Consider the following 27,680-nt stretch of genomic DNA (forward strand, 5'->3'; position numbering starts at 1 on the left):
CAGCCTCACACATGTTGAGGAAATGCAGTGACAACCACGAGGCAATACCGTTCCATGCTCAGAGTGGCTGACATGGGAGCGATGGGTACCAGCGAGTGCTGGCCAGGCTGTGTGTGGTTAACTCAGGCCCTCACGCCACTGGCAGCGCTGTAAATTGGCAAGGCCACTTTGGAAAGCTATCACCCGTTGTCTGTTAAAGCTGAACCTAGGCATACCCTACAACCCGGCAGTTCGGTGCCCAACAGAAATGTGTCCATAGGTTCACCAAAAAACCAAAGACTGTAGAATGTTCATTGCAGAATCATTCACAATCGCTGTCAACAGGGGGACGGATCCGTCACGGTGGTCGTCAGAGTAGAAGCCCAGATGGGCGTGCGGATGAACAAGTCGTGGCCATCAGCAGGGGTGCTGGTGAATGTCAGCCGCAGAATGGTAAGCAGAAGGGCCACACGGAAGCATACGTGTACGTCGGGTGGATCTGTTACTTGACTTTCAAACCCGGCAGAACTAATCTGTGACGCTAGAAAGTGGGATAACGGTTACCTTTGGGGGGAGTAACGTGGAAGAGAATGTGTAGAGGGCTCGTAGAGTGGGGCAGAGTTCCCTTTCTTGATGTGGGTGCTGGTTACGCAGGTGGGTTCGACTGTGCGAATTCATCAAGCTGTGTTGGGAGGTTTTGCATTTTTCTGTTAGTATGTTCTATTTAACACAAAGTCCGATGCAGCGGAGGAAGGCAGGCCTACCTGTAGGCACCAGCGGTGTCACCTGCCACTCCCTCTCTGCATGTTCCTAGGCCCTGCGCCCTGCATGTGTTCTAGCACTTGCCACGCTGTCTTGTGGCTGTTGGCATCTGTGACTGTTTCCACTTCCAGACTGTGAAGGTCTGGAAGCAGAGTCCTCACTGGGTGATTCATCACCCAGGGCTGGGGATGCAGTGTTTGGCATAGAATAGGTGCCCAATAGATGTTTGCAAGAATAAAGAAAGGAAAGTATGTATGAGCAGGCAGGAAACAGTGACGCAGCGGGGGTTCCGGGATAGGCCTCTTGGTGAAAGCTGTGTTTGGAGCATGAGCAGGATGGAGTGGGCAGCCCACAGGACGGGACATGAAGAGGTGGGGCTTCTGGACGGAGACCTCCACGTGACTGTGGGCAGTGGGGGGGAGGGCTGTAAAAATAGGTTGGGGTCACATCATGAAGGACCCCGGATGACTGGCTCACAGCGTGGCCTTCCATTAGGATAACATTGGGAGTTCTTGAAGGGCTGTCAGCTGGAGAAAGACTTGAGCTTGAATGTCCGGAAGGGTAACGGTGCCATTAAGAGACAGAAAAAATTCAAGTGAGCCACGACACTTGGGGAAGGTCGTGAGTTTAATTCTAGACCTGCACATATGAAGTGGAGATGGCCAGCAGATGATTGAAAGTGTCAGACATGGAGTTCTGTGTCCCACAAGATGACAGCCACCACGATGTCATGAGCATCTGCTATGTGCCAGGCTCTTTTACATAAATTATCGCCAATCCTTGCAGCAATCCTGCAAGGTAGATTATATTATACATTTTATAAATGAAGAAACTGGGAATCAGGTTAAATGAGCTGCCAGAAGCCATGTAGCTGATGGATGAAGTCAGAGCTCTGAAGTCTCTGCTTTTCCCCCACGCCATGCTGCCTCTCAGATCAGCTCGGAAGAAAAGTTCGAGAGAGTGTGTGTGGTCAACGGTGCCAAATGCTGCAGGCCAGGAAGGACTGGAGGAGAGCCCTCCAATTGTGGTGTGAAGAACACCTGAGTTATGTTGAATGCACTTTTCCAGTATTGCCGTGGAAACTGAAGCTGGGTTACGTGTGGAGTGGGGCCTCAGTGAATGCGGTGGTTTAAGAGTGAGTGACTCCATCATATTTCTGGGAGGAGGAGAACTCATAACACCTCCCTGAGGGGTGCAGCAGAAGCCAGGTCCCAGAGGTGGTTGGAGGGTGTGTGGTGGGAAGGGCCGCCTTCACTCCGTGTTCTCGGAGGAGTCGCCCTGTGGCTCTGGGGTGGAGTGACTTCCGGTCGCATGGTGAGTAAGCAGTATGTCTTGTTGGAAGAACTGTTGACCGCCAAGTGCTCTGAGTAACCAGCAGGCTTTTCTCCCGAATGTGGGGGGGCTTGCTTGGTGTCGGGCTCTACCTCAGTACCAGAGAGTCAGACAGAGAGGGGCTCACCACTGAGGACGCAAGACCGAGGCATGGCAAGTGTGACGTGCATGCCGAGAGAAGCTGCCAGAATATTGGGGATTTGGAGGAGGGAACAGGTAACAGTGACCTGAAAACAATGCAGCCAGAAATTGGCCCATGTGGGGAAGGAGCCCACCCCCCTGATCATTGTGGGGAGCAGCCCTTTGCCTACTGAGCTGACTGCTCTGGGCCCAAAGGACTTTTGAAGATTGTTGAGTCCAGAAGTTCTTCCCCAGGTGACTAAAAAATACCCGCACGCCTGTTACCCACCTAGCGCCACTTTTTGGTAATGGGACCGGCATAAAAATGGCCATTTTGTGTGTTCTCGACACTGCTGGAAGTGAGAACTGGAAGACTGTATTGCCTAGAGATTTAGGACGGCCTTTCTTAGCAAGAATGGGCTTTTTATACCTGTGCTGGTGGCACCAGCAAGAATGGGCTTTTTATACCTGTGCTGGTGGCACCGGGTCCTCTGATGAGGAAACAAAGAAACTGAGAACCATTGATCCACTCCAATTATTTTCACAGATAAGGAAAGGGCCCCAAGGCAACCAAGTGGTTTGAGAATCACTTGCTCTGGCTGTAAGCACTGGGTTTTTAGATCTAGAGGGACCTGGTTTGAATTACAACTTCACCTACTGGCTTTATAGGCGTGATCAAGTCACTTAAGCCCTTGAGCCTTGGGAGTCTTCATCTTTACAATGGGGACAGTAGTAATTACATTTTTCAAGTTAATAAAGACGTGACAGAGAATCTAGTCCGTTGTAATATAGCATACTATAAGTGGTACCTGCCATTACTGTTGACCAGCCAGATCTAATAATATAACTGCCGTTGTTCCCATCACTCCCCAGAGGTCCCGTAGGTAATTAGTAGTACACCCAGCTAGTAGTGGTAGCAGTAGGACTCGGCTTCCTTGCAACACTGTCCATTAGTCTTACAGTTTTCCACCATAGGGTGAGAGGAGGGGTTAATCACAGGCTCTGGAGATAGATGCTGTTACCACTTGGGTTCTGCCACCACCACCATCATCACCTGGGCCATCACCCCCGTCACTACCACCGTGTCCTCTGCCTCGGCCACTGCCACCTCCATACCACCGCCACATCATCCCACACTTCCCTGCACCTACTCTGTGTATTGCTGAAGGTCTGTTTCTTTACCTCGCGGTCTCATCTTCGCAGAAATTCTCGCTGTTACCTCACGGTAACCTCTGAGATGAGGAGGGAGCAGAGACTGCCTCCTCTGTTGTGCATGCGGAGAGGCCGTGGCTTTCCTGGGCCCTGTGGCCAGCTTCCCTGGGAAAGATGTCTGCGCCAGGGGCCCTGCAGAACGGGCTGCACAGCTCCTTTGCTATGTACAGTGTCTAAGTTGTGTAACGTAGGTTGGGTGGGGCGTGGGGGGAGTAGTGTTTATCACAGGTGAAAATGAGGAAACTCAGAGAGGTTACAGGATGGCACCAGGTTTCACAGCCACTCAGCTCTGGGTTCAAGATTTAGACAGGTCTTCCTGAATCCACATTTGTGAAACAGGAGTAGTACTTATCTTGCAGGGTAGTTTTCAGAATCACATGAATTGATAGAGTATTGCCAACAAACTCTCTTTTCGTCTCTGCAGCTGGCTTTCTCGGTGCTCCGTAGCTAACACTTGCTGAGTGTTCCATGTGCCAGGCACCGGCCAGACACCTCACCTGAACGGCCTCCTCTGACCTGCCCAGTGAGCTGAGTGATAGAATGACAACCGATCTCGTTTGAGTCCTTGCTGTCAGAGTGCCAGGCATGTCCCAAGTGTGTCACACGTTCTAATTCATCGCATCCGCGAGACAGTCCCACAAGGCAGGAGCTGTTAGCATCCCCATTCTATGGGTAAAGACATAGGCTTTGAAATTGGCAGCAGCTGTCACGTGAATGGTTTGGGGTCATGGCAGTCAGTCCACCGTCCGTGGGCCCAGGCAGGCTAAAGCAGGGATCCGTTGTTCATCAATCAGCCGAGTACTGTTTGAATCTGTATTAAAATGATCCACCGTGGAATTTTCACTAAAGCAGAACAGTAGACTAACAACAGTACAGTGAACCTCTCTGTTCCTGGCCCCCGAACTTAACAATTTGGCCACATTTGCTCATATTTCTTCCTTTTTTCTTTTTTTCTTTGCTTTGAAGCAAATCCTGGTGACCACAGTATTTCCCTCTACAGACTTCAATACGTGTCTTTGAAAAATATGGACGTTTTCTCATATAACTATAGTATTGTCGTCTTGCCTCAGAGAATTAACATTGATTTCCCTGATCTCCTCAAAAATACCTTTTCCCAGAGTTTTTGTTCGTGTTTGTTGCTAGTGTAAGTCAGGATCTGCTACAGTTATACCGCACTAGAATTGGTTCTTAGGCTTTTAAGTCTTTTGTCACCCAGAATAGACACTACCCCCTTTTTTATGCCAGCGACTTGTTGCAAACACTCCTTAGGTTTGTATTCCCCTCTTTCTCCTTCATGGTGTTGAACTTGGCCCAGAGAGGGGAAGAGCCAACTGTGTACCTCGGTAAGAGGGGTGAAGTGATCATGTGGGAAGAAGGGCTAACCTCAGTGGTTAAGTCGCTGTTCACGGCTGTGGATTTATGTCACTCCCTCCATTACTGTTGCTAGGGTCCTTTTAAGCTCGGGCTCAATCAGTATCTCCTCTTGAAGTGGTTTCTGCACCATTCCTGGCAGCAGCTGCATTAACATGCCGCACTTCCTGTGCCGTGGTTATTGTCTGTTGGTTTTCCCCCCGGCGCATTTAGTCTCCTAAATAGGTCCTTATGGCTTGAAGAGCCAGAAGTGCCTGTCCATCACGTATGCAGGTTACCACCTATCCCTGTTGGAAAAGACCCAGTTAAACAAATAATTTTAATTAAATAGGCACTCCATGGCCTCTCCTTTCCCTTTCCTTCTCGGCTCTTCCCTTACCAGCTTCGATCAGCTCGATTTGACTGGGTGAATGAATTCCTTTGGGCCCTCCTTCGGCCCTTGGCCACGGTGGTGGTGGGATGCGCAAACAGAATCCGAGATTGCCCTTTGGTCTCTCCCTGCTGGTGCTCTGCCCTCCCACTGTCCTGGTGACCAAGCCCTGTCCTGGTTACTAAACTCATAGCTCCTGTTCTTTTGTCCTTCCACCACAATGGTGGCCCCTGGCTAATCTCTCTCTTGAACTGAAACCGTCACCTCCCCACTGGTATCCTTTTTACCAGACCCTTACCTATGATCTGGTATCTCCTTGTTGCAGGAAGACCGTTTCTAAAGCCTGTCAACGACTCCCTGGTGCATTCAGGAGAAAGCTGGGATTCCTCAGCCTGACCTGTAGGGCTCTGTGATCTGGGACTTGGCTGTGTGTGCACCTGGCATGCTCTCTGGCCACATGGCCTCTCTCCTGACATTAGGATCACCCTAGAGGCCTTCTGTGACCCCTTCCCTCTGCTCCTTCTGTGCAGGGCTACCACTTGAGCTAACTTACTATTTTGTCCCCAGAGCAAGCTCAGTGCCTGATGGACATAGATGCATGACATAGTGGCTTAGCAGTCAGGAGAGGTGACAGCCCAGAGCAGTCAGCAGTGCTTTGGGCTTCGGTGCATAGAAGTAGGTAGCTGTGGTTGTCAGAGTGTAACTGCTTGTTGCTTGGTGCCAGCGGGGGAGCCAGAACCTCTCTGTTACAAAAACTCTGCCTTGGTGCATTGCATCATGGGAATGACCCAGTCATCTTCTCAGAGCTTATCTGGCTGTGGGGCAGCATTGCCTTTTAAAAAAATGTTTATACTTATTTCTTGAGTAGCACCTGTCCATAGTAGAGAAACCAAAAATTTCAGAAGAGCCCAAAGAATAAAACTAAATTTGCCACATCAGCGCCCCGCCCACCTAGAGAGGTAATTGTTAGCATCTTGGTGGACACTGCCAGAAGCTGTTTCTCTTACGGTGACATGGGTTGTGTTATAATACAGTTGACCCTTGAACCATACGGGTTTGACCTGCATGTGTTCACTTCATACACAGTTTTTTTTTACTGTATAGTACTGTAAATGTATTTTCCTTATGATTTTCTTAATATTTTCTTTTATTCTTACAATAAAGTAAGAATACGATACATAATGCCTAGAATGTATAAAATATGTGTTAATCGACTATGTTATCAGTAAGGCTTCTGGCCAACAGTAGGCTATTAGTAGTTAAGTGTTTGGGTAGTCACAAATTATATGTGGATTTTCAACTGTGGAGAAAGGGTTGGGGGGGTGCATTACTACCCTTAACCCCTGCGTGGTTCAGGGATCAGCTATATTTGCAAAAATGGGAACATAACCGTAATGCTGTTTAGTAACCATTTTAAAACTCAATCTGTTAGGAACCATTTTCCAACATCAAATCTGTTTCTACACTTAATTAGTTGTGTACTCCTCCTTCTTATGAATGCACCATAATCTACTCTTTCCTATCACTGCATTGCTGTATTGCCTTAGGCTAACCAAAGGCGGATGGTGTTCTTTGACCATCTTTATAGCTGCCTGAAGTCCGTTATTTTCTTTGGAAAAATATTTATATTCATAATTGCAGATCCTGGGCCGTAGACTGTGTCCATCCCTCAGGCTTGGGGTTACGCCTTGCCAGATTGCCATGCAACGGAGATCGTAACAGTTCACGCTTCCTTCAGCAGCACATGATGGCGCCAGCCTCCCGGCCTTTCAACAACATTGGCCGTTTTCCTTTTGCTTTTTAAAATTAATTACAAATGTAATGCTTGTTTGCCAGAAGTTCAAGCATAATGAAAGCATGCAAAGTGTGGCCCCAACTCACCAGGAAGAACACTGGTTGGTGTGCTTGCAGCCACCCCCTGCCCGGGCAACTGTCAACCTTCTGTGTATGAAGAACCCAGACATGGATTGTTTTTACAGTTGGTGTCATAGTTTATTCTTCGCTAACTTGCTTCTTGCACCTAGCAGTAAATCCTAGCCAACGTTGCACGTCACTTCCCTTTGTCCCCCCAGATCAGCTTGTTCCTTTAATGACAACGTTAGGGGATTGGCATTATTTATTTAACCATTTTCCTGTTGAGTGGACATTTAGGGTTATTTTCAGCCTTTCACAATTAATTTTAATGAAGACATCCAAATTTCTCTACAGAAATATATACCGACGAAATGGTCTGAGAATTTCCCTAACCCTAACCCAACCCTAACCCTAACCCAACCGTAACCCTGTGAGGTGGTAAACTTAAAAGCTCTCCCTTCCCCATTTCAGTAGCTTTTAAGTGTGTTCATTTGATGGGCAAAAATTGGCCTTTTGAATGTGTACTTTTTTAACACTAATTAAATGATCATGTTCGTTGCTTTATGAAAGCCTGTTTCTGCACTGTAATCACTGTCGATTCCCCAGCCGAAGGGCTCTTACCCGATGTAGGATGTTTTCCCGTCGTCTCCTCAACTGACGATTACTTAGCCTGGGACTGGACACCGCAGGTTGGAAAAGCGTAGGATTGGGGTTCACCCTGGGTCACCAGGGGGTCACCTGGGTCTGACTCCTTACCTCAGCTCTTGCTGTGTGACCGGAGGCAAATTGGTTCACTTTTATGAGTCTGGGTTCCTCATCCTCCTGGGACTGGTAACCACAGCCTGTTGGATTGTGGCAAAGGACTGAATGGGACAACACTTGAATGTGCCTGTCACGGCGTGTGCGGGTGTTCGCCGGGCTCCCTCCTGCTCAGACGGTCCATGCCATTCATGGACAGTTGTGGTTGTGCGTTATTCTGGAGTCTGCTCAGGTGTCCTGGGCGTACTGAGACCCCGAGCCGGAGTAACAGCTGTCATAGAGCTGGCCGGGACCAGCCTGTGCGGTGTGCCAGAGAGGTGAGGACCAGCCTCCCCCTGTTTCCCTCCCCAGTGAAACTGTCACCCTGGTTCTCTCAGGCTTACCTCCCAGGGGGCAGTCTAGCGGTTCTCCTTTTGGTAGGTTTTAGCTTGTCCCTGTCTCTGCGGGTCCTGGAATTGGAGCCAGCGTGCGAAGGTGATAGGGATGGGGTGGGATGGACCTGTACCATTTTGCCCCCACACCCCCCCTGAGGGGACATTCCCCCTGGTGGTACTGCCTGGGCTGCCTTTGGCCGTCTCACTTGAGCTCAGCTCCACTGGGCTTTGTGTGTGCTGCTGGGAAGCCACACTACCTGGTTCTGCATGCAAATGGCCAGTGGTTTGGGACCCAGGAACAGGACCTTAACCCCTGTCCCTGTTAGTTTTCATCTAATTGGAGCGGACAGGGCCATTCTTAGCTTTTGAGACGTGTATGTATCCTGTTACCCATACAACATACTGGCTCACCTCTGAACTTCATGTCATCAGCAGATTTGATCAACACACTGCCACTCCTTCCTTTAGTCATGGATAATGATGCTGAGTTGGAAGGAAGATGCCACACTCTATGGTCAACCATCTGTCCTCACTCTCCAGACTTTGCAGAATGGGAGTGCTACTCCAGGTCCCTTCTGCTTTTGGGTCCTCCCATGGGTGCAGCATGGGACAGAATCTCACTGACTCTGAGCAGTGTCCCAGTCACTGTAGGCAGTGTCCCCATCACTCTGGGCGGTGTCCCCATCACTCTGGGAGGTGTCCCCATCACTCTGGGTGGTGTCCCATCACTCTAGGCAGTGTCCCCATCACTCTGGGTGGTACCCCCATCACTGTAGGCAGTGTCCCCATCATTCTGTGTGGTGTCCCCATCACTCTGGGCTGTGTCCCCTTCACTCTGGGTGGTGTCCCCATCACTGTAGGTGGTGTCCCCATCACTCTGGGTGGTGTCCCCATCACTCTAGGCGGTGTCCCCATCACTCTGGGTGGTGTCCCTATCAGTGTAGGCGGTGTTCCCATCACTCTGGGTGGTGTCCTCATCACTGTAGGTGGTATCCCCATCACTCTGGGCGGTATCCCCATCACTCTGGGTGGTGTCCCCATCACTGTAGGCAGTGTCCCCATCACTCTGGGTGGTGTCTCCATCACTGTAGGTGATATCCCCATCACTCTGGGTGGTGTCCCCATCACTGTAGGCGGTGTCCCCATCACTATAGGTGGTGTCTCCATCACTCTGGGCAGTGTCCCCATCACTGTAGGCGGTGTCCCCATCACTGTTTGCAGTGTCCCTATCACTCTGGGTGGTGTCCCCATAACTCTAGGCGGTGTCTTCATCATTCTAGGCGGTGCCCCCCATGACTTTATGACAAGAGCGTGGAAGTGTGTCTGGATGGCTTGTTTCCCACCAGCCTCGGCTTCCTTCTGGAGTCTGCCACTTCCATTTCTGAGTACTTAGACTATAGAATTCTCTCAGGGATCTGTGTCTGGCTGACCAATCTGTAGTTTTCAAAAATCCACCTTTTCTCCTCTTTGCTAAATTGGACATTGTCTCGTCTTGGGCATCTTCTCATTTTCTCTGAGTTCTTGAGATTGCCAGCAACGAGCATGTCTCTTCTGTAAGTTAATTCAGAGCTGAGATGTGATTCATCTGGATCAGGAGATTTGAATTCATTTAGTGTGACTGGATGTTCTCTCACAATCTCTTCCCCGTCTTGCGTTTCAATTCCCTCATATCAGTGTTTGATTCACCCTTTTCAGCCTGAAGATTGTTCTCCTTGATAGAAAATGGGAGTTTATAGTTCTTTCTCTCCGTCATCTGTTAACTGAACACCTTTCACCCCAATATGGGCCTATCCCTTCTTGTTCCTATCGCTCCTGATCCAATTTTAAAAGCCCCTTTTTTGTCCTTAGCATTTTCCAAACGGCTCAGCTTGCCTGGGCCTCAGCTTTCCTGACCTCGTTCTTACAGGCTGGGCCGTTCCTTAGTTATTCCCCATGGGCTCTGCACCCTCCCTGCCCTGCTAGATGTGGTGACCCCACAGGTCACAGGCTCTCAAGGCTCCCATGCCGAGATGCACATGGCAGAAAGCCCCTCTGCCCCCAGCCAGGCACTGCCCTCCCTCCCAGGAGATCTGACATGCCCCTTGGAGCAGCGAGCAAGGGACGTGTCGTGATCTTTAGGTGCATTGGCCTGAGGACAGCTGTCAATCCCTTTCCCCTTTATTGAGATCATTCATGGTTGTGTTTCTCAGAAATGAGTTTTTAAAGACTCCGATCCCTCTTTAGCCTCCTCTCTTTATAGACCAGTGGTTTGTGACAGGGGTGATTTTGTCCTCCAGAGGACATTTGGTGATGTCTAGACATATTGCCTGTCAGGACCGGGGGAAGGTGCTATTGGCATTAGTGGGGAGATGGCTGGGATGCTGCTAAGCACCGTACAGTGCCTGGGACGGCCCCATGACAAGTGATCACCTGGCACCAACACACTGACAGTGCTGCGGTGGGAGACCCCATTGTAGAGGAACTTTATAGGCCTCAGTGTCACCCAGGGTGACAATTACAGATTTCCGCTGGGGAGTCCTGGACCAGGCGGGGCTGCCTCGCCCAGGTGGGGCCCACAGCTTCAGCACATTAAGGAGCACACATAGGTGATTCTTAGACCTCCATTTGAGAAGCACTGTTTTAGGGTTTTGGGTAAGAGCCAGAAATTCATTAGAATCTTTCTTCCTGGTGGGAGGGCCCCAGGTGCTCCCATGTTTAGACCCTCCCCTTTTTGAGCCGTTAGGAACTCTGAGATCACACAGTGCCTTCTCTCTGGGGGCTAGACTTAGGTCCGGCACCTTGTTTCTTTGGAGAGCCCAGTTTTTCATCCCTGTCTTCTAAAACCTAGGGACCAAGTGAGACACCCTCAAGCAGATAACAACCGCAGATGCTGCCCCATCACCACTGACTCTTTCCCTAGGCGGTGACCCACTTCAGGAGGGGTGCTACTAATCTCCCACTCAGTCCTCAGCTCGGTCCTTCCCTCCTTCATTCTAAAGTTGTATTTGTTTGGACGGGGGCTGCTCTCCCTCTCCCTTCTGGGCAGGAGTGACAGAAGTCTCTAATCCTGGGGCTGTTCTTCTTGCTTACTGGGACGCAGCTGGTTGTAAACAGCCATGGCCATATGAGCCCCTCTGTGTACCTCCACTGGCTGGTTCCCCACACAGGGAACGTTGTGGGTTGCAAAGCTTTTCAGGCTGCGGCGTGTTTAGGCTGTCAGAGACTGCTACCCGAGCCCCGTCATCTCCTCTGGATGAGAAACCGTGCTGAAGCTGGTACACGGCCACAGGCCTGCTTGCTCTCCCCGTGTCGCCTGAACAAGACCTGGTGATTGCTCAAGTGCGTTAAGTACAAGGTTTGTCTTTTTCCCTTCTGTCCCTGCCTTGCTGCATCTGTTCTTTCTTTTGAGTCCATTTTTCACTGCATGCCTCACCGATATCTCCGGTGGTGTTGGCAGAGTGAGTGCTGAGGAGGGAAGACTTCATTGTCTGAGGTCGGAGAGACCTCGCGCGTACTCGGCTCCTGTCCTGCCTGGTGCTATTGATTCGGGGTGTGAGATGGCAGTTCGGCCGAGCACTGGTTCAGGTTGGTCAGCCAGAGGAACCTAATCCGCAGGGCTGGGGCTGGCTGGAGCACGGCGATAAGACCCTGGTTGTCCATGCTGCTTTGCTGGCTCTGTGGTCCCTGGCAGCCATCACCGCCCAGGTGGGATGGCTTCTCCCAGAGGACTGTGGCCTCTCCACCAGCTATACCGGCTTTTAGGTGCCATCCATAGCTCTTCGTTGAGTGCATAGGAACCAGGCCCTTCACTTGAGGCTTTATGGAGTGGACGCCGTTATTCCCACTGGACAGGTGAGGATTCAGGGCCTCAGGGACTATAAGCAGTCTGTGCAGGGCTGCACAACCTCATAAATGGTGGAGGTGGGATTTACACTGAGGGCTGGCTCATTCTGGAATCTTTAGTCCGGCCTCCACTGTTCAGGCTGGGATTTGTTTAACTTTTGGAAAGGTGGGAAGATGTGGTTTCAGAAATGGAAATGGCCGTAGCCCAGCAGAAGCAACCAGGTCACCGTGCCTGTTCTGCAGACCGCCCTCTCTACCACGTCCTGTACTTGGAAGGGCTTGTCCGGGAGCTCACCACTGCCCTGGCCCGTCCCTCACAAGGCAGCCTGTGGAATGCAGCTCTCTGGTTTGCTGATGACCTGCGGTGATTATCTGCAGCTTTGTTCCCATCCTCAGGGTCAGCGAGCATGCTCGTTGTCTTGCCGCACCTGCGAGAAGCCTTAGGAACAGAAGTGGGTCATGGATTTGGCAGGGAAAACTTCACAGAGTCAAAGGTCAGAGAGCTCGTGCAGGGTGCCAGCAGTACAGGACGGGCCAGGCGTGCATGCCGGGAGCTGCACAAGGCCACCTGTGGCCACACTTCCACATCAAGGGCTTCCCACCCCCTCAGAGTGCATATCTCTACACAAACCTCCTGCTTCCCCTGGATGTGCACGGTGAGCCACCTGCCCCCTGTGCTGGGAAATGCGAGGGCTGCTGGGCTCTTTATTCTCCCTGACTCTGTATTTTCCGCATTTAGTCCATTCCTGTGCTTCCTAAATACTTAAAAACTGACCTCTGCATCCCCAATGCCCTGTCATCTCTTACCTGCGAAAGCAGTCACCCTGGAAGTTCTCCTTGCCTTTAGTGGCAGTCCCCATAGTCTAGACTTCTTATTGCCACAAATTGACCCTACTAATCCCCTGCTCAAGATGTGGTCCTAACCATCCTTACAGACTGACCATCATGGTCCTGGGCACTCAGCCCTGAGCTGCCCTCTGCTCACAGCTCCCGCAGCCCCACCTCTTCCTCTCCCACCGGCAGCACAGGCCTGCAGGAGCTTTGGGCTACATCCAGCGCTCCTTCTTGGTTCTTGTCTGCAATGTGCTTCCCCCACTATGGTCGGTATTCATCTCATCAGTTCCTCCATCCCCTGAAGGCAGCTCAACCATTTCCTGCTCCAGGAAGCCTCTCTGGATCCTCTTGGCAGAGCTATGTGTTTCCCAGCTCCTGTGCTGGCCACCACATCCCGGCATTGCCTTATCTCTTGCCCTCGTTTGAGCTCCCGGTCAGGAAGTGATTCTTATTCACACATCACGACACCCATATCCAGAATCCAGAGCAGGCAAAAGGGGGGAGGAGAGGGGTACTCTGTAGAACAGTCCCTCCCACCCCAGCACTGGTCCTGGAGGAACCTGATGGCCCTTCCCCACAAGGGAGCCGGCTCTTCCGAGGGAAGGGCTTCTGGCCTGCTCATCATTGGCAACTCAGCTCTTCACTCGACACCTGCACCTGCGGCCTCAACACCTGCGGGGGAAGGTGCAGGCGCACGGCTCCTGCCGCGTCTGAAAATGACATCAGAACCTCCCCTTGGACACTGAGAACCCCAATGATGACTCAGGGAAAGCATTCCAGATTTTATAGGATTTAGAACCTCCAGGGCTTGTAGGTGAGGGCTCTTGATGGCATCACGCCTTGTGCAGTTTTAAATGAACCAAAATCAGTTTAGAGGTGTTTCAGTTGTTCTTAGAAGCCTAAAGTCCTGGAGTTGGAACTCAAGCACAGGGCAGTTATGTTATTTACCCATGTTAAACAGCTCATGAAAGGTCTTCGAAAAACAGCGTTTCATATTTTGCTTGAATTCACGCACTGTCTCACCACCATAATTTCACCATGCAAACCTGTAGGATTCTGCGCTTTCTGCTCTTCTCCCGGGAGGAATATAGGTCGTTTCATTGTCTCCTGTTACAATGGTCAGACTTGGCACATATTTTGGATACGCTAGTAGCATCTGAGGAGAACGCCAGCTAGGGGCAGAATAAATAGAACATGTCGTAGAATCTGCTAGTTCACTCCCGGTTGTTGGTTCTTAGCTGGTGACGTTGCCTAACCCAGACTGATGGTACTTGCAGGATAACCTACTCTGTGTCAGTCACTGTGTGGGCGCTTGGAAGGATTAGGCCATGCAGCCTGCTCCTTTGTAGATGCTCAGTAAAAGTTTGCGGTGTGCCTCCCAAGCAAATGAAAGAGAGCTCCCAGCCACCTCTGAGGGAAACCTGCTTTCTCATCAAGTTTTCACCAACCCCAGGATCCGGAAGCACACATAACTGCCATTGTGAGTGGGAGGTGCCTGGAAAGGGGCCTGGTGGGTTCAAGTGATACAGAAGCCACAGCAGAGGTATCTGGGAGTAGAGTTAGTGTGAAGGCTTCTGAGTCTAGTGAGAAGAAACTGAGCTCAATTGCCAAGACCCGGGATGTTTGCCCGTACGTGGGAACTGTGTATGAGGTAACAGATTAGTCTGCCAGAGCTGTGACAGTGTTGTGTTGTCATTTCTGGTATTTGTATTTTGTGACATTTAAAAAAGTGTGGTGAAGTATAATTGTTAACATGTTGTGTTTTGTCAGCAGTGTTTTATTGAAAATATCGCGCTTCCCTCATGAATATGTGATCTTAAAAATGTAGGCAGCTCCTTTAAATATGGTATTAATTATGTCCTGTGACCACGTCCCCCCTAGTGTACTGGAATATGCATTGGAAACTGGGATTCGCTTCACAGGAATTCATTTTACAGCAAACCCTGACAGAATACGTTTATTCCATTAAGGTAAACACCCCTGTTTTCTTTTAGATTGACTCCAATATGTTCGTGATTGAAGGGAGAGTAAGGATTATGAGGAAAGCTGCATCAGTAGAATTTAAAGAAGGAAAGCAGACCCACGCATCAACAAACGGAGGAATGTGAAGGGTACATGGAGTCAGGGAGGCATCTGAAGGGCTTCTTATAGGAGGGGCATCCACGTGATGAAGATTTTAAGTCCCTGGGCTAGAACAGTCAACTGCTGACTGGGATTCTGAGGCCAAAATCAAGCCTCTGCTTAAATAAGAAAAAGAGGTAGAAATGTATGAATTTCCTTAGTTTTCTTTAAAAAAATTTTTTTGAAGTTTGTTTTGAAAGAGAGAGTGAAAGCACGAGTGGGGGAAGAACAGAGAGAGAGGGAGAGAGAGAATCCCAAGCAGGCTCCATACTTGCTGTCAGTGCAGAGCTCGATGTAGGGCTCAAACTCACGAACCATGAGATCATGACCTGAGCAGAAACCGAGAGTCAGATGCTGACCTGACTGAGCCCCCCAGGTGCCCCTGAATCTCCTTAGTTTTCAAAAAGAAACTCTGGAAGAGTAAATCAGAAAATAATGAGATCGTTACCCATAGCGGGTGAATGGAAATAGGCCGAGAAGACGGAAGGGGATGTGATGTCTCCGAATGTGCCTTTTATGTATAGTCGACTTGTGAACCATAGTAGTGTGTTGCTTCTTTGACAATTGCATAAACAAAGATGGAGTGAAAAATTAATAACGACAGAAATAAATGAGCCTGGCCTTCTATCAGGTAGATGCCACTCCACACAGAGGAACAGTGTTAATTTGAGGGGACTTCTACTGTGGACAAGATGGCTAGACTCATTTCTCCTTGCTGCTTCTCACTAGGTACAATTATGCACTCTTAAATAAATGGAGAGGCAATCATGGGAGAAGTCTGAAAGCTAGGGAGAGGAAGGGACACTGGCTAGGGACTCTTGGAGTAGAGGGTCAACACAGCAGCCTAGGTGTCCCCTGATTGTCCCACCCAGTGACAGAGAACAACCCAAGGTCAGTATCTTCAGCCCCTAACCTGTGGCAGACAACTGCCCAGGTAGGCTTATCCTTTCACCAGATTGGTGGGGAGTCCTGTCAGCCATACTGGGTAGGCCCAGTGGCCTCAGCGAGGGAGACCAAGCAGGAGTACCACTGATGAGTGGCCCCAGGAAGCACTCTCCTTCCCTATGGGCCAGAGACCCTCTTCTTCCACCCAGAGACCCCAGTGGTTCAACAGCACCAGCAGGGGCATCCTGCCACAAGTGGCCCAGACTGGGAGCACTCTTTGTCCAGTCAGTCAAAATCTCCTTTCCCCTACCTGGAGATGCCAGGTTGCTAGGAAGTCCTGGTCTGGGAAGCATTCTTTGTCCTGTGGACCAGAGAATCCTTTCTCCCACGTAGAGACACTGGCAGCCTGCTGGCACCAGCAGGGGACATCCTGCCACAAGTTACTGGAGCAGTGGTCCTTGTGTACTGTAGGTCAGAGACTTTCTTCCACCACCTGGAGACACCGAGAGGCCTGATGCTGGCAGGACAGATCCCTGGCTGGTGAGGAAATAAGGTACTTCCTTCCTTAGGCCAGGAATGTCAACAAGTGGGTGGCAAGGAAGTACTCTTTGTCCCCACAGCCTGGGAGAGGCACTTTCTGCCCCCACAGGCAACACCAACAGGGATCAATGAGAGCCCCTGTGGCCTCTGATGAAGCAAGCAGACCAGAATAGCACAATAAAGGCTCTGATTCAAGAAGCTGAGCAAATTCCAAAGAAGACAAATCTAAAGAAATACACACCTAGAGCCATAATGATGAAACTTGTAAAAAGTGAGGACAGAAGAATCTTGAAAGCAATCAGAGAAAACCAATGTATTCCTTACAAGGTAACACCAGTTTGAATGACAGTGGAGTCTCATTTAAAGCTATGAAGCCAGAAGGAAGTGGCATATTTTTCAAGTACTGAAAGAAAAAAATTCATAACCATGATTTCTCTACCTGGAAAAACTATCCTTTAGAATGAAGAGAAAATAAAGACATTCTCAGATTACAGAAAACCAAGAGAATTTGTTGCCAGCCAATCTACCCATAAAGAATGGCTAAATTCGGGCTCTTGGCTGGCTCAATTGGCAGAGTGTGCAACCCTTGGTCTCAGGGTTGTGAGTTCAAACCCCATGTTGGGTGTAGAGATTGCCTAAAAATCTTAAAAAAAAAGAATGCCTAAAGTAAGTTATTCAAACAGAAATAAAATGATAAAAGAAATAATCTTGGAACATAAAGAAGAAAGAACTAACAATGGAAAAACAAAACTATGGATAAATACAGTAGATTATCCTTCTCGTGAGTTTTTAAAATCACATTTGATGGTCGAAACAAAAAACACCATCTGATGTGAGGCAAATGTATGTAGAAGAAATATGGCTTCCATGCCATATTGTAAATTGTAGAGCATTGATACCTGTAGATTATGGTAAGTTACATGTGTACATTATAATGCTCAGTGTAACCACTAAGGGAATTTTAGGAAGCAATATACTCAAAAGCACTATTAGTAAATCAACATGGAATCCTATGAAATGTTTAACCCATAGGGAGGCAAGAAAAGAAATGGAGAATGAGAAACAGTGGACAATCAGAAAACATAATGCAGTGACTTAAGCTTTAACATGGCAATTACTTAAGCTTTAAGTAGTCATAAGTAGCACTACTTAAGGTTTCAGTAGACCTAAGCTTTCATGTGGCAATAATAACCTTAAAGGTAAACAGTTTAAATATACCAATTGAAAGGCAGAGGATGCCAGAATAGATTTCACACACACACACACACACACACACACACACACACACACACACGGCTGTGTATTAGAAATGCAGTGACATAGGTTGAAAGTAAATGTGTAGAAAAAAAAGATATGTCATAGAAACATTGATCCAAAAAACGTTGGAGTGGCTATATTAATATCAAATAAAGTACTTAAGAACCAAGAAAATTTCTGGACACAAGGAAGGACATGATATGAGGGTAAAAGGATCGCTTTGCCAAGAAGACATAGCAATCCTAAATGTATATGCACCAAAGAACAGAATCTTAAAATACATGAAGCAAAAACTGTAGGTCTGAAAGGAGAAATACACAGCTTAAAATAACGGTAGGGAGGACATCAGAGCTCAAATGTTAGAAGTACTAAACAAAATCATCAAGGATGTAAAATTCCTAAACGATGCAACTAACCAATAGAATCTAATTGACATACAAAGAACACTCCAACGATCACAGAATGCGTATTTTTTTCAAGCACGTATGGAACCAAGACTATATCGGAGGCCATAAAACAAATCTTAATGAGCTTAAAAGAATTGAAATCAGCATATCAAAATATGCAGGATATAGTTCAAGTAGGTAAAAGGGAAACTCACAGCAGTGAATACTTACATTAGAAAAGAAGAAAAGTTTCAAATTAAAGGTTTTATCTCAAGAAACTAGAAGAAGAATAAAATAAATCCAAAGCAAGCAGAAGGAAGGAAATAATAAAGATAAGAACAGAAATCAATGTAACTGAAACAGGAAAACAGTAGAGAGAATTAATGAAAGAAAAAGCTGGTTCTTGGAAAAAAATTAATAAAATTAATAAACGGCCAGCAAGACTGACAAAAATAAAGAGAGAAGACGTGAATCACCAGTATCAGAGAGACAGGTTACATCCCTGCAGACTCCAACACAGCCATTAGAGGAGAATAAGGTAATACTACAGACCCCTTTATGCTCATAAATTTGACAACACAGAAGAAATGTACCAATTCCTGGAAAACCACAAACTACTAAAACAACCAGGATGAAATTGATAACCTGAATAGTTCTATAACCACTCAAGGAATTAACTTCATGAATTTGAAACCTTAGAAAAAGAAAATTCCATGCCCAAGTGATTTCTCTGGAGATTTCTACCAAAAAGTTAAAGAAAAATTAAAACCAAATTTACATATTCTTTTCCAGAAGAGAGACCAGTATTACTTTGACAAACAGTATTACCAAACTAGTCAAAAACAAAAGGAAACTATATCTCTCATGAACATAGACACAAAAATCCTCAAAATATTTGCAAACCAAATATATAACACATATATAATATTGTTTATTTAAACAATATAACATTGTTATATTTGTGTGTGTGTGTATATATACATATATATATATATATGTATATATATACATATATATATATATATGTATATAGAAAGGTACATGACAAAAATCAGTACCCTTTATGATAAAAACTCTCAGAAAATTAGGAATAGAAAGGAACTACCTTAACTTGTTAAGAAGAGCATGTACCAAAAAACCCTATATCTAACATCTTATGTAATGATGAGATAGTGAATGCTTTGCCCCTAAGATCAGGAACAAGGCAAGGATATTTGCTTTCACTACTTTTACTTAAACACAGCCTGGAGTTAAGCCACTGGTAAGACACTAACCACTGCAGTAAGACAAGAAAAAGAAATTAAAGCCATGTGGATTAGAAAGGAAAAAATAAGCTGTGCTTATGTGCATGCAGACATGGTCATCTATGTAGAAAATCCTAAGGAACTCTAAACACACACACACACACACAAACACAAACACACATAAACAAACAAATAACAAAACCTCCTAGAACTAATAAGTGAGTTTATCAAGGTCACAAGACAACAGACAAAAATTAATTGCATTACAGATTCCTGTATGCTAACAACATCTGGAAACTGAAATTAAAACCACCATGCACCATGATGCATAAAGGGAAAAAAAGGATACAGTGGACCTCATCAAAATTTTAAACTTTTATTCTGTGAAAGAGTCTGTAAAAAGATGAAAAGAGAAACTACAGACTGGGAGAAGATATTTGCAAACCATATAGCAAAGACAGGACTGGTATCTAGAAAAATAAGGAACTTTCAAACTGTACCAGCTAAATAAATAAATAAATAACAATCCAATTAGGAAAATTAACCAAGGGGATATACAGATGGCAAATAAGCACATGAAAAGATATTCAGCATCATTAGCCACTAGAGATATGCCAATTAAACCCACAATTTGATATCACTACTTACCTATCAAGATAGCTAAAATTAAAAATAGTGTCAACACCAAATGCTGATGAGTATGTGGAAAAACTAGGTCACTCATGCATTGTTGGTGGGAATGTAAAATAGTACAACTGCTCTGGAAATAGTTTGGCAGTTTCTTATAAAACTAAGCTTGCAGTTACCGTAAAACCCTGTGATTACACTCTTTGGCATTTATCCCAGAGAAGCAAAAACAACATTTATACAAAGTGAATGTTAATCGAAGCTTTATTCATGATAGCCAAAAGCTGGAGTCAACCCAAATACTCTTCAACAGGTGAATCATAAACAAAGGTGGTATGTCCATACGTAGAATACTACTTGTCAATAAAAGATACAAAGATGAATCTTGGATGACTCTCCAGGGAATTAGGTTGAATAAACAAAGCCCAGTTCACATGGTTAAATATCGTGTGATTCCATTTCTATAACATTTTTGAAATGAAAAAATTATAGAGATGGAGAACAGGTTAGTGGTTGCCAGGGGTCAGGGAAATCGGAGGTGGATGTAGAAGAGAAGAAAGGGAGTGTGGTTATAAACATGGAGCACAGTGGCCCCGGGTGATGGCGGCACTGTGGAACCTATGCGTGTGATAGAATTGCATAGAACTGGATATGCGCAAATGAGTGCATATAAAACTAGTGAAACCTGAGTAAGACTACTGGATTACATCAGTGTCACTTTCCTGGTTGCGATGTTGTCCTATAGTGATTCAGGGTGTTCACACTGGGAGAAACTGGGTGAAGAGCTAAATGGATTTTTCTGTATTATTACCAACTTCTGCCTATAAATCTATAATTATCTCAGAATATACCATTTAATTATGAATAAAGCGGGGTAACTTTTAAATAGAGTACTCTGTACATCCTCAATGAAGTGTATTCTAAGGAAGAAGAGAAATCTTGAACTTCAGGTAGTAGGTTTGTTTTCAGCAGTAGAATTGGTGTGGCAGTTCCAAACTGTTTTATTTGCATCACAGGACTGAACAAATGAACATTGATGTTATGAGGAACTAGAGTTCTCCCTGGAGGAGAAGGAGGTGCAAACACGGGACGGGGGAGGACAGTTAGAGCCCTGTGGTATTGCTTTGAAATTAGAGGAATTAGCACAAACCCATGGTTTTAAAGAAATGCATTCTTCTTAGCTCTGTTCCCTGAGAGAACCCCGAAAATAAAGACCTCAGTAAGCACTCCTTTTTCCTAGATCTTGATTTCTAAATAACCGTTTCTAACTGAAAGGAACCAGTGTCCCCTGAAAATGGGCTGTTCCAAGAATGGAGCAGGGTGTTGACAAGCTGAGCCTAGAACATCTTACTTTGTAAAAAAATAAAGATGTGTTTAAAAAATGACGAGGGCATGTGAATCTACCTAGGACAGAGGAGCCATCTTTTTTTTTTTTTTTTTTTAATTTTTTTTTCAACGTTTATTTATTTTTGGGACAGAGAGAGACAGAGCATGAACGGGGGAGGGGCAGAGAGAGAGGGAGACACAGAATCGGAAACAGGCTCCAGGCTCTGAGCCATCAGCCCAGAGCCTGACGCGGGGCTCAAACTCCCGGACCGCGAGATCGTGACCTGGCTGAAGTCCGACGCTTAACCGACTGCGCCACCCACGCGCCCCAAGAGGAGCCATCTTGAAAGAGATCCCACTAGCCAAATTTGGAATATCTTGTTTGAGCAACAAAATGAGTAATGACAGAAATGGAGTTATAAAACACATTGAATTTTAAAAAAAGAATCTAGGTCCATACCGATATAAAAATATATAGAAACCAAAGGAGAATAAGGAACAGAAAACCATTTTTAAGAATGACAACTAATACATATAGAAAGAATAATAAACAATCAGTGTTGCCACTCTTGTAATAATAATTCAGGTAAAACTCATGAATTCATCTAAAACTACTGAGTGCAAACTGGTACAGCCACTCTGGAAAACAGTATGGAAGTTCCTCAAAAAATTGAAAATAGAACTATCCTATGACCCAGCAATTGCACTACTAGGCATTTATTCACGGGATACAGGTGTGCTGTTTCAAAGGGCCACATGCACCCCCATGTTTATAGCAGCACTATCAACAATAGCCAAAGTATGGAAAGAGCCCAAGTGTCCATCAGTGGATGAATGGATAAAGAAGATGTGGTATATAGATACAATGGAGTATTACTTGGCAATCAAAAAGAATGAAATCTTGCCCTTTGCAACTACGTGGATGGAACTAGGGGTATTATGCTAAGTGAAATTAGTCAGAGAAAGACAAATATCATAGGACTTCACTCAGATGAGGACTTTAAGAGACAAAACAGATGAATATAAGGGAAGGGAAGCAAAAATAATATAAAAACAGGGAGGGGGCAAAACATAAGAGACTCATAAATATGGAGAACAAACAGGGTTACTGGAGGGGTTGTGGGAGGGGGGATGGGCTAAATGGGTAAGGGGCATTAAGGAATCTTAATCATTGTTGCACTATATGCTAACTAATTTGGATGTAAATTAAAAAGATAATAAAATAAAAAATAATAAATAAAAATTAAAAAAATAAAACTATTGGATGAAAGCCTGTTGAGAAATTGGATAATCATATGGTCTTATAACATCACTTCTCAGATTACTTATTACTTATGGAAGGAAAAGGATATGGTTACAGTTGTATATTCCTAAATTTAAAAATCACCTCAAAACTTAGTAACATAAAACAACCACTCTATTATGATCATGGATTCTGGGTGTCAAGTTCAGAGGGGGCATAAGAATAGCTTGTCCCTGCTACATACGGTCTTGGGCCTCATCTGGGAAGATGTGAGGGCTGGGGGTGACTTGATGGCCAAGGTTGTTTTCATGGCTGGGGGCTGGAATCATCTAGAACTGTCTTTCACTCCTACATCTGGAAGTTGATGCTGACTCTCAGGACCTCAGCTGGGCAGACCCATTTCCATGTGGTCTCTTAGTGTGGCTGTTTTAGGCTTCCTCACAGCATGGCAGCTGGGGCCTGAGAAAGGAAGTAGAAATGCAAGGCATTTTACCATCTAGCCTCCAAGGTCACATCATGTCCGTTTCACCATATGCCCTTGATTAAAGCATAGAGTGCCACCCATGGTCTGGGGAAGGGATATCCATCTCACTGTAGTGTGGGAAGAGTTTTCTATCACCTTATAAACAGAGCATGTGGACAGGAGACACTTGTGAGGCTATCTTTAGAAAATACCTCCTGTTTTAACACTGGAGAAACCTAGGTGGTTACCACCATAACTTCTTATCCCCAATAATGGGACACACCGAGAAGGGCATCGCATTACCTATGTCATTTCTCTACTGAGAATGTTAACCTAAATCCAATCATGAGGATACAGTCATATAAATCCAAAGTGAAGGACATTCTTCAAAACAGCTGCCCTGGACTCTTCAAAAATGTCAGTATCCTGAAAGGCCAATCAGAGGGTGAGACCAGTTTAGATTAAAGGAGAGTGAAGGACCACGTCAACCAAATCCAACGTGTGATCCTCGGTTGAATCCTGGGTTGGGGGAGTAGGGACGTTCTTGCGACAGTTGGAAAAAATCAAATGTAGATCTTATACTAGAAAAGTATTCTGTTGATGTGCAGTGTCCCAGGTGCGGGAGTGGGGAGTGGTTTGTGTTTCCAGACACAAGATATCAACATCCTTGTTCTCAGGACGTACAGCCGAAGTATTTCGGGGTGAAGTGTTGATGACTGCAGCTCATGTGCAATTAGCTTCAGCCAAAAAGCGTGTGTGTGAGTGTGTGGATGTAGCTGGAGACAACACGTAGTTGTGTAGATGTGGCACAACCTAGTGAGCAATGACTTGAGGTGAAGCGTACATGGGCGATAGGCTACTTGCCAAGTTGCTTAGGTTTGAAAAGTTTCAAAATACAGACAACACCTCATTTTACTGCCCTCTGCAGGTAACTGTGTTCTTTACCAGTTGAAAGTTGGTGGGAACCCTGCATCGAGGAAGTCTGTTGGCACCGTTTTTTCCAAGGGCATTTGCGCATTTTGTGTCACGTTTTGGTAATTCTTGCAACATTTCAAACTTTTTCATTACCGTACTTGTTATGGTGATCCATGATCAGTGCTGACGACTTGCTGAAAGCTCGGAAGGTTAGTATTTTTTAGCAATAAAGATAAAATGTTTTTATTTATTTTTATTTTTTTAGTGTTTTATTTATTTTTGAGAGAGAGAGAGACAGCACGAGTAGGGGGAGGGGCAGAGAGAGAGGGAGACACAGAATCTGAAGCAGGCTCCAGGCTCCAAGCTGTCAGCACAGAGCCCGACACGGGGCTTGAACCTACGAATTATGAGATCATGACCTGAGCCGAAGTCAGACACTTAACTGACGAGCCACCCAGGCGTCCCAAGGATAAAGTATTTTTAAATTAAGGTATGTACTTTTTTTTTAGACCTCATGTTGTTGCATACTTAATAGACTCCGGTATTGTATAAATAGAACTTTCATATGTACTGGGAAACCAGAAAACTTATTTGACTTTATTGCCATTATTGACCCGGAATGGAACCTGCAATATCTCTGAGGTATGCTGTAAAATCACGGGGGAGAAGTAAGCCTGCACCCAAACTCTCTCCCTACATGCCAGAAATAAGCTTTCTAGGAAGATCAAAGTAAACAAAAGGGTGTTAAAAAGAAGAGGAAGAAGAAAAAAAAGGGAAAGAAAAGCCACCATCAGCACTGCCCTTTGGTCAAGGAGAAGTGTCTCCCACATGTGACCGTGTACCAGCTGTGATGCACCTGGAGTCTGAAGAGTCAGTGTGGCCCCCTGACAGACACTCCCCCACCCCCCTTCTAGGAAGGAAATTCTTAGAAGGGCAGCCGCCAAGTTGCATAATCCTGTTTGTTTTGTAGAGACAAAGACCGGAGAGGATGGTGGCCAGAGAGACGGGGTGGTACAGTCCGCGTGGAGGTGACTCTGTCACCTCAGCTGCTGCAGGAGCCAGGCTCCTCCCTGACCCGCACTTGCCCCAGGAGGGCAGAGCCCAGTCAGACCTTGGATCTGGAGTGGTGTCTAGAGCATGGTGGTCAGGCCTCTTTGCCCCAGAGCAGGCAGGCTGGCCACGCCAATGGAAGGATGCCCAGAATGGGCTCTCACCCCCTCCTGCCATTTTCTCAGAACTAGGAACAGGGGCAGGAGACATCTTCCCCTTTGCTGCCTGGGGGTGGGCTGGGGTTGGAGGCATGGGAACCCCACGCAGCAGCCCACTGCTGACCTGTGCCACAGGAGTGCTATGCCCTATCCCACCCAATTGGAGGGGGCCTCACTGTGCCGAACCCTCCCTACCCCTTAAAAGGCCATCCCATCCCTTTGAATTCCCTCTTGGGGCCACCTTGCAGAAAGGTTGACGTTTTGTACCTGAAATAACTTTAGATGCTTCCAGGGGAATCGGGAATGTTATAAGGCCAGCAGCGGGCATGTTTGGGCAAAGGTGGTGCTTGGATAACCCCCTGCACAGTCTGCTCCCAGCCACGCCCTGCCTGCCTGACTTGGCCTGGCTCGGGTCTGCTTGCTGAGCGGCGAGCCTCCGAGAGAGGCTGCGTGGGCTGAGGCCCTAGGGGCTGGGACACCCAGACATTAATATCCGCTGCCTTGCTGCCTGAATTGGCCATGCTGATGGGCCCCTGGGGACTCAGAGGTGAGGGAGGCCTGGCTATTTCTGGCTTGGGTTAGGAAGTAGTTCTATGTCCAGGCAGAGAGCCAGTGCCGCAGCTCCCAACAAAAGTGCCTCGCCAAAGGGAACAGGGCCCGGCTGGGGCTCATCCAGGGAACTATGCACTAGGGAATTCTTTTCCTGTTAGCCATCCAATCCACCGTCCTTCTTATCATATGCCAGGCTGTGTGGTGGGCACTACAGACACATAAGGCTCGGACCCTGCCTGTTCAGACTGGCCACTCCATCTGATGGGGACCTGGAGGTATCGCTTACTGACACAGGGGGTTTGAAAAGTGTTCTGAGAGGCGTTCAGGGACAAACAGCCTGGGGCAATCCAGGAAGGTTTCCTGTAGGAGACTCTTGACTTGAGAGGCAGTTTATAATCTGCTTTGTGTAGTTCATTCCTTCTACCCTCCCTCCTTCTGCTCTTGTCCCCTGCCCCTCTGTGTGTGTGTGTGTGTGTGTGTGTGTGTGTGTGGTAGGCATATATATAGGTATAGGTAGAGTAGTAGGCATATATAAGTGTATATTCAACTGTTATATAGAGAAAAGCAGATGTTTCATCATGGCCATCTTTCCTTGGTAGTATGTAATGTTCTATCATACTTAAAAAAAAATCTGCATTGTATTTTATTCTTTGGAGGTACCATAATTTATTTAACTACTCCCCTCCTAATGGTTACTAGTTTTTTACTCGTATAAACAATGCTGTAGTAAAAAAATCTTTTAATATATGTTTCTCTACACGGATCTGTTTCCTTATGAGAAGAGATGCTCATTAAAAATGCTGATCCACATTGCCAGATTGCCCTCCTGAAAGGCTCCATCGATCCCACCTCCTCCAGCAGTGTGGGAAAGGGCCTGCATAGCACTGCTTCTATCTTTGTCAGTTTCATAGGCAAAATGTGTCTTATTTGCACTTTTTGGAAGTCATGTTGGGGCTGAGAGTCTGTTCCTGAGTGTATTGGTCATCTGCGTGTGAGGTAGGTTGTGAGAGCTGCAAAGGCCTAGTGGCAGGTGCTCCGGGGAGGAGCAGAGGTCGAGAGGTGTGGACAGAGTGGCATCTTCTGGAAGGGCAGCTTCAATTATAACTGGCTGTGGGATGTCTAAGGAAAGCAGTGGGAGGCTTAAGACTGGACTGGAGGGCCTGGGGTGTGACTTAGGAGTTGGGGCTTTAATCCTGAATGGTATAGGGAGCCACTGGGGGATTCAGAAGCCCCTGTGTTTGTCCGGCCTCTCCCATACCCAGGTACCCCTCTAAACTTCAACTGGCTGCCAGCCCACCCCTGTGAGGAAGGAGGTACCTGCTGGGCAGGAGGGCCAGCACCATCTCCCTTGGACTCTCTGTCCCTGTGCTCCTCAGAGCCCTGAGCTCTGCCACCTGAGCTCGGTGCCTGCAGGTAGCAGGAAGGGATGTGATATGGCCACCCTCCCAACCCAGGGGACAGTGTGGATTAGTGAGTGGGAAGAGCAGTGCCCCTAGATTTCAACCTGGGTCTCCCCTCAGCCCTGTCTCCTGCTAGCTGCTGCTGGTGGCGGTGGCGGTGGCGGTGGGGTGGTGTGCGCATGCATCCTGAGCTCGTGCTTGGAGATGCCTGCCACACACAGCTGTTGTCAGGGTGGAATCGGTGCTGCAAGTGCTTCGTTGAGAGCAAAGTGCTGTGGGCAGTCCCCTGACAGAGCTAGCGGCCTTGGCCCTCCATCACAGAGGTCCCTCTCACGTGAACTCTGACCCTGCCTCACCTCTTCATTTCGTTGTTTCAGATGCTTATGTATTACCTTCTCTAACAAGTCAGTTGTTGGTAATAGTAATTATCATGATGGCTACAATTCATTCAGCACCTACTATTGCCAGGCCCTATAGTAGACACACATCAGAAATTATCTTCTTTTTTCCTCACAGCAATCTGTAGGGAAGTGATGTGACCTCCATTTTATATAAGAGCAACATGGACCTTTCTGAGGCGACATCACATGCCCAGGTTTCTGGAAGAGCCAGGACTGACCTGATCATACTGGCCACTGTCTCTTGGGGGCATTCCTACTCCTGCAGATGGCCCCTGCCTCTCTGAAGGCTGTTACAGGGTGCTGCATCAGGGTGTGCTGCTCGT

At 46.9% G+C, this 27,680-nt stretch overlaps 1 protein-coding gene across 4 annotated transcripts in view; it reads left to right on the forward strand.

The window, feature by feature from the left end:
* CHCHD6 (coiled-coil-helix-coiled-coil-helix domain containing 6) overlaps window positions 1-27,680 on the forward strand; it is a 248,397-nt gene that overhangs the window by 137,992 nt on the left and 82,725 nt on the right. The window contains exon 6 of one of the 4 annotated variants that reach the window (XM_015083929.3): window positions 14,784-17,190. The exons of the other annotated variants lie outside the window; for them this stretch is intronic. Coding sequence (XP_014939415.2) covers window positions 14,784-14,897 — 114 coding nt within the window. The 3' untranslated portion in view covers window positions 14,898-17,190. Of the gene's footprint in view, window positions 1-14,783; window positions 17,191-27,680 lie in introns of those variants that run through there. 4 annotated transcript variants of the gene reach the window in all.

This window comes from Acinonyx jubatus, chromosome A2 (assembly GCF_027475565.1).
Source record: "Acinonyx jubatus isolate Ajub_Pintada_27869175 chromosome A2, VMU_Ajub_asm_v1.0, whole genome shotgun sequence".
Lineage (NCBI taxonomy): Eukaryota > Metazoa > Chordata > Mammalia > Carnivora > Felidae > Acinonyx > Acinonyx jubatus.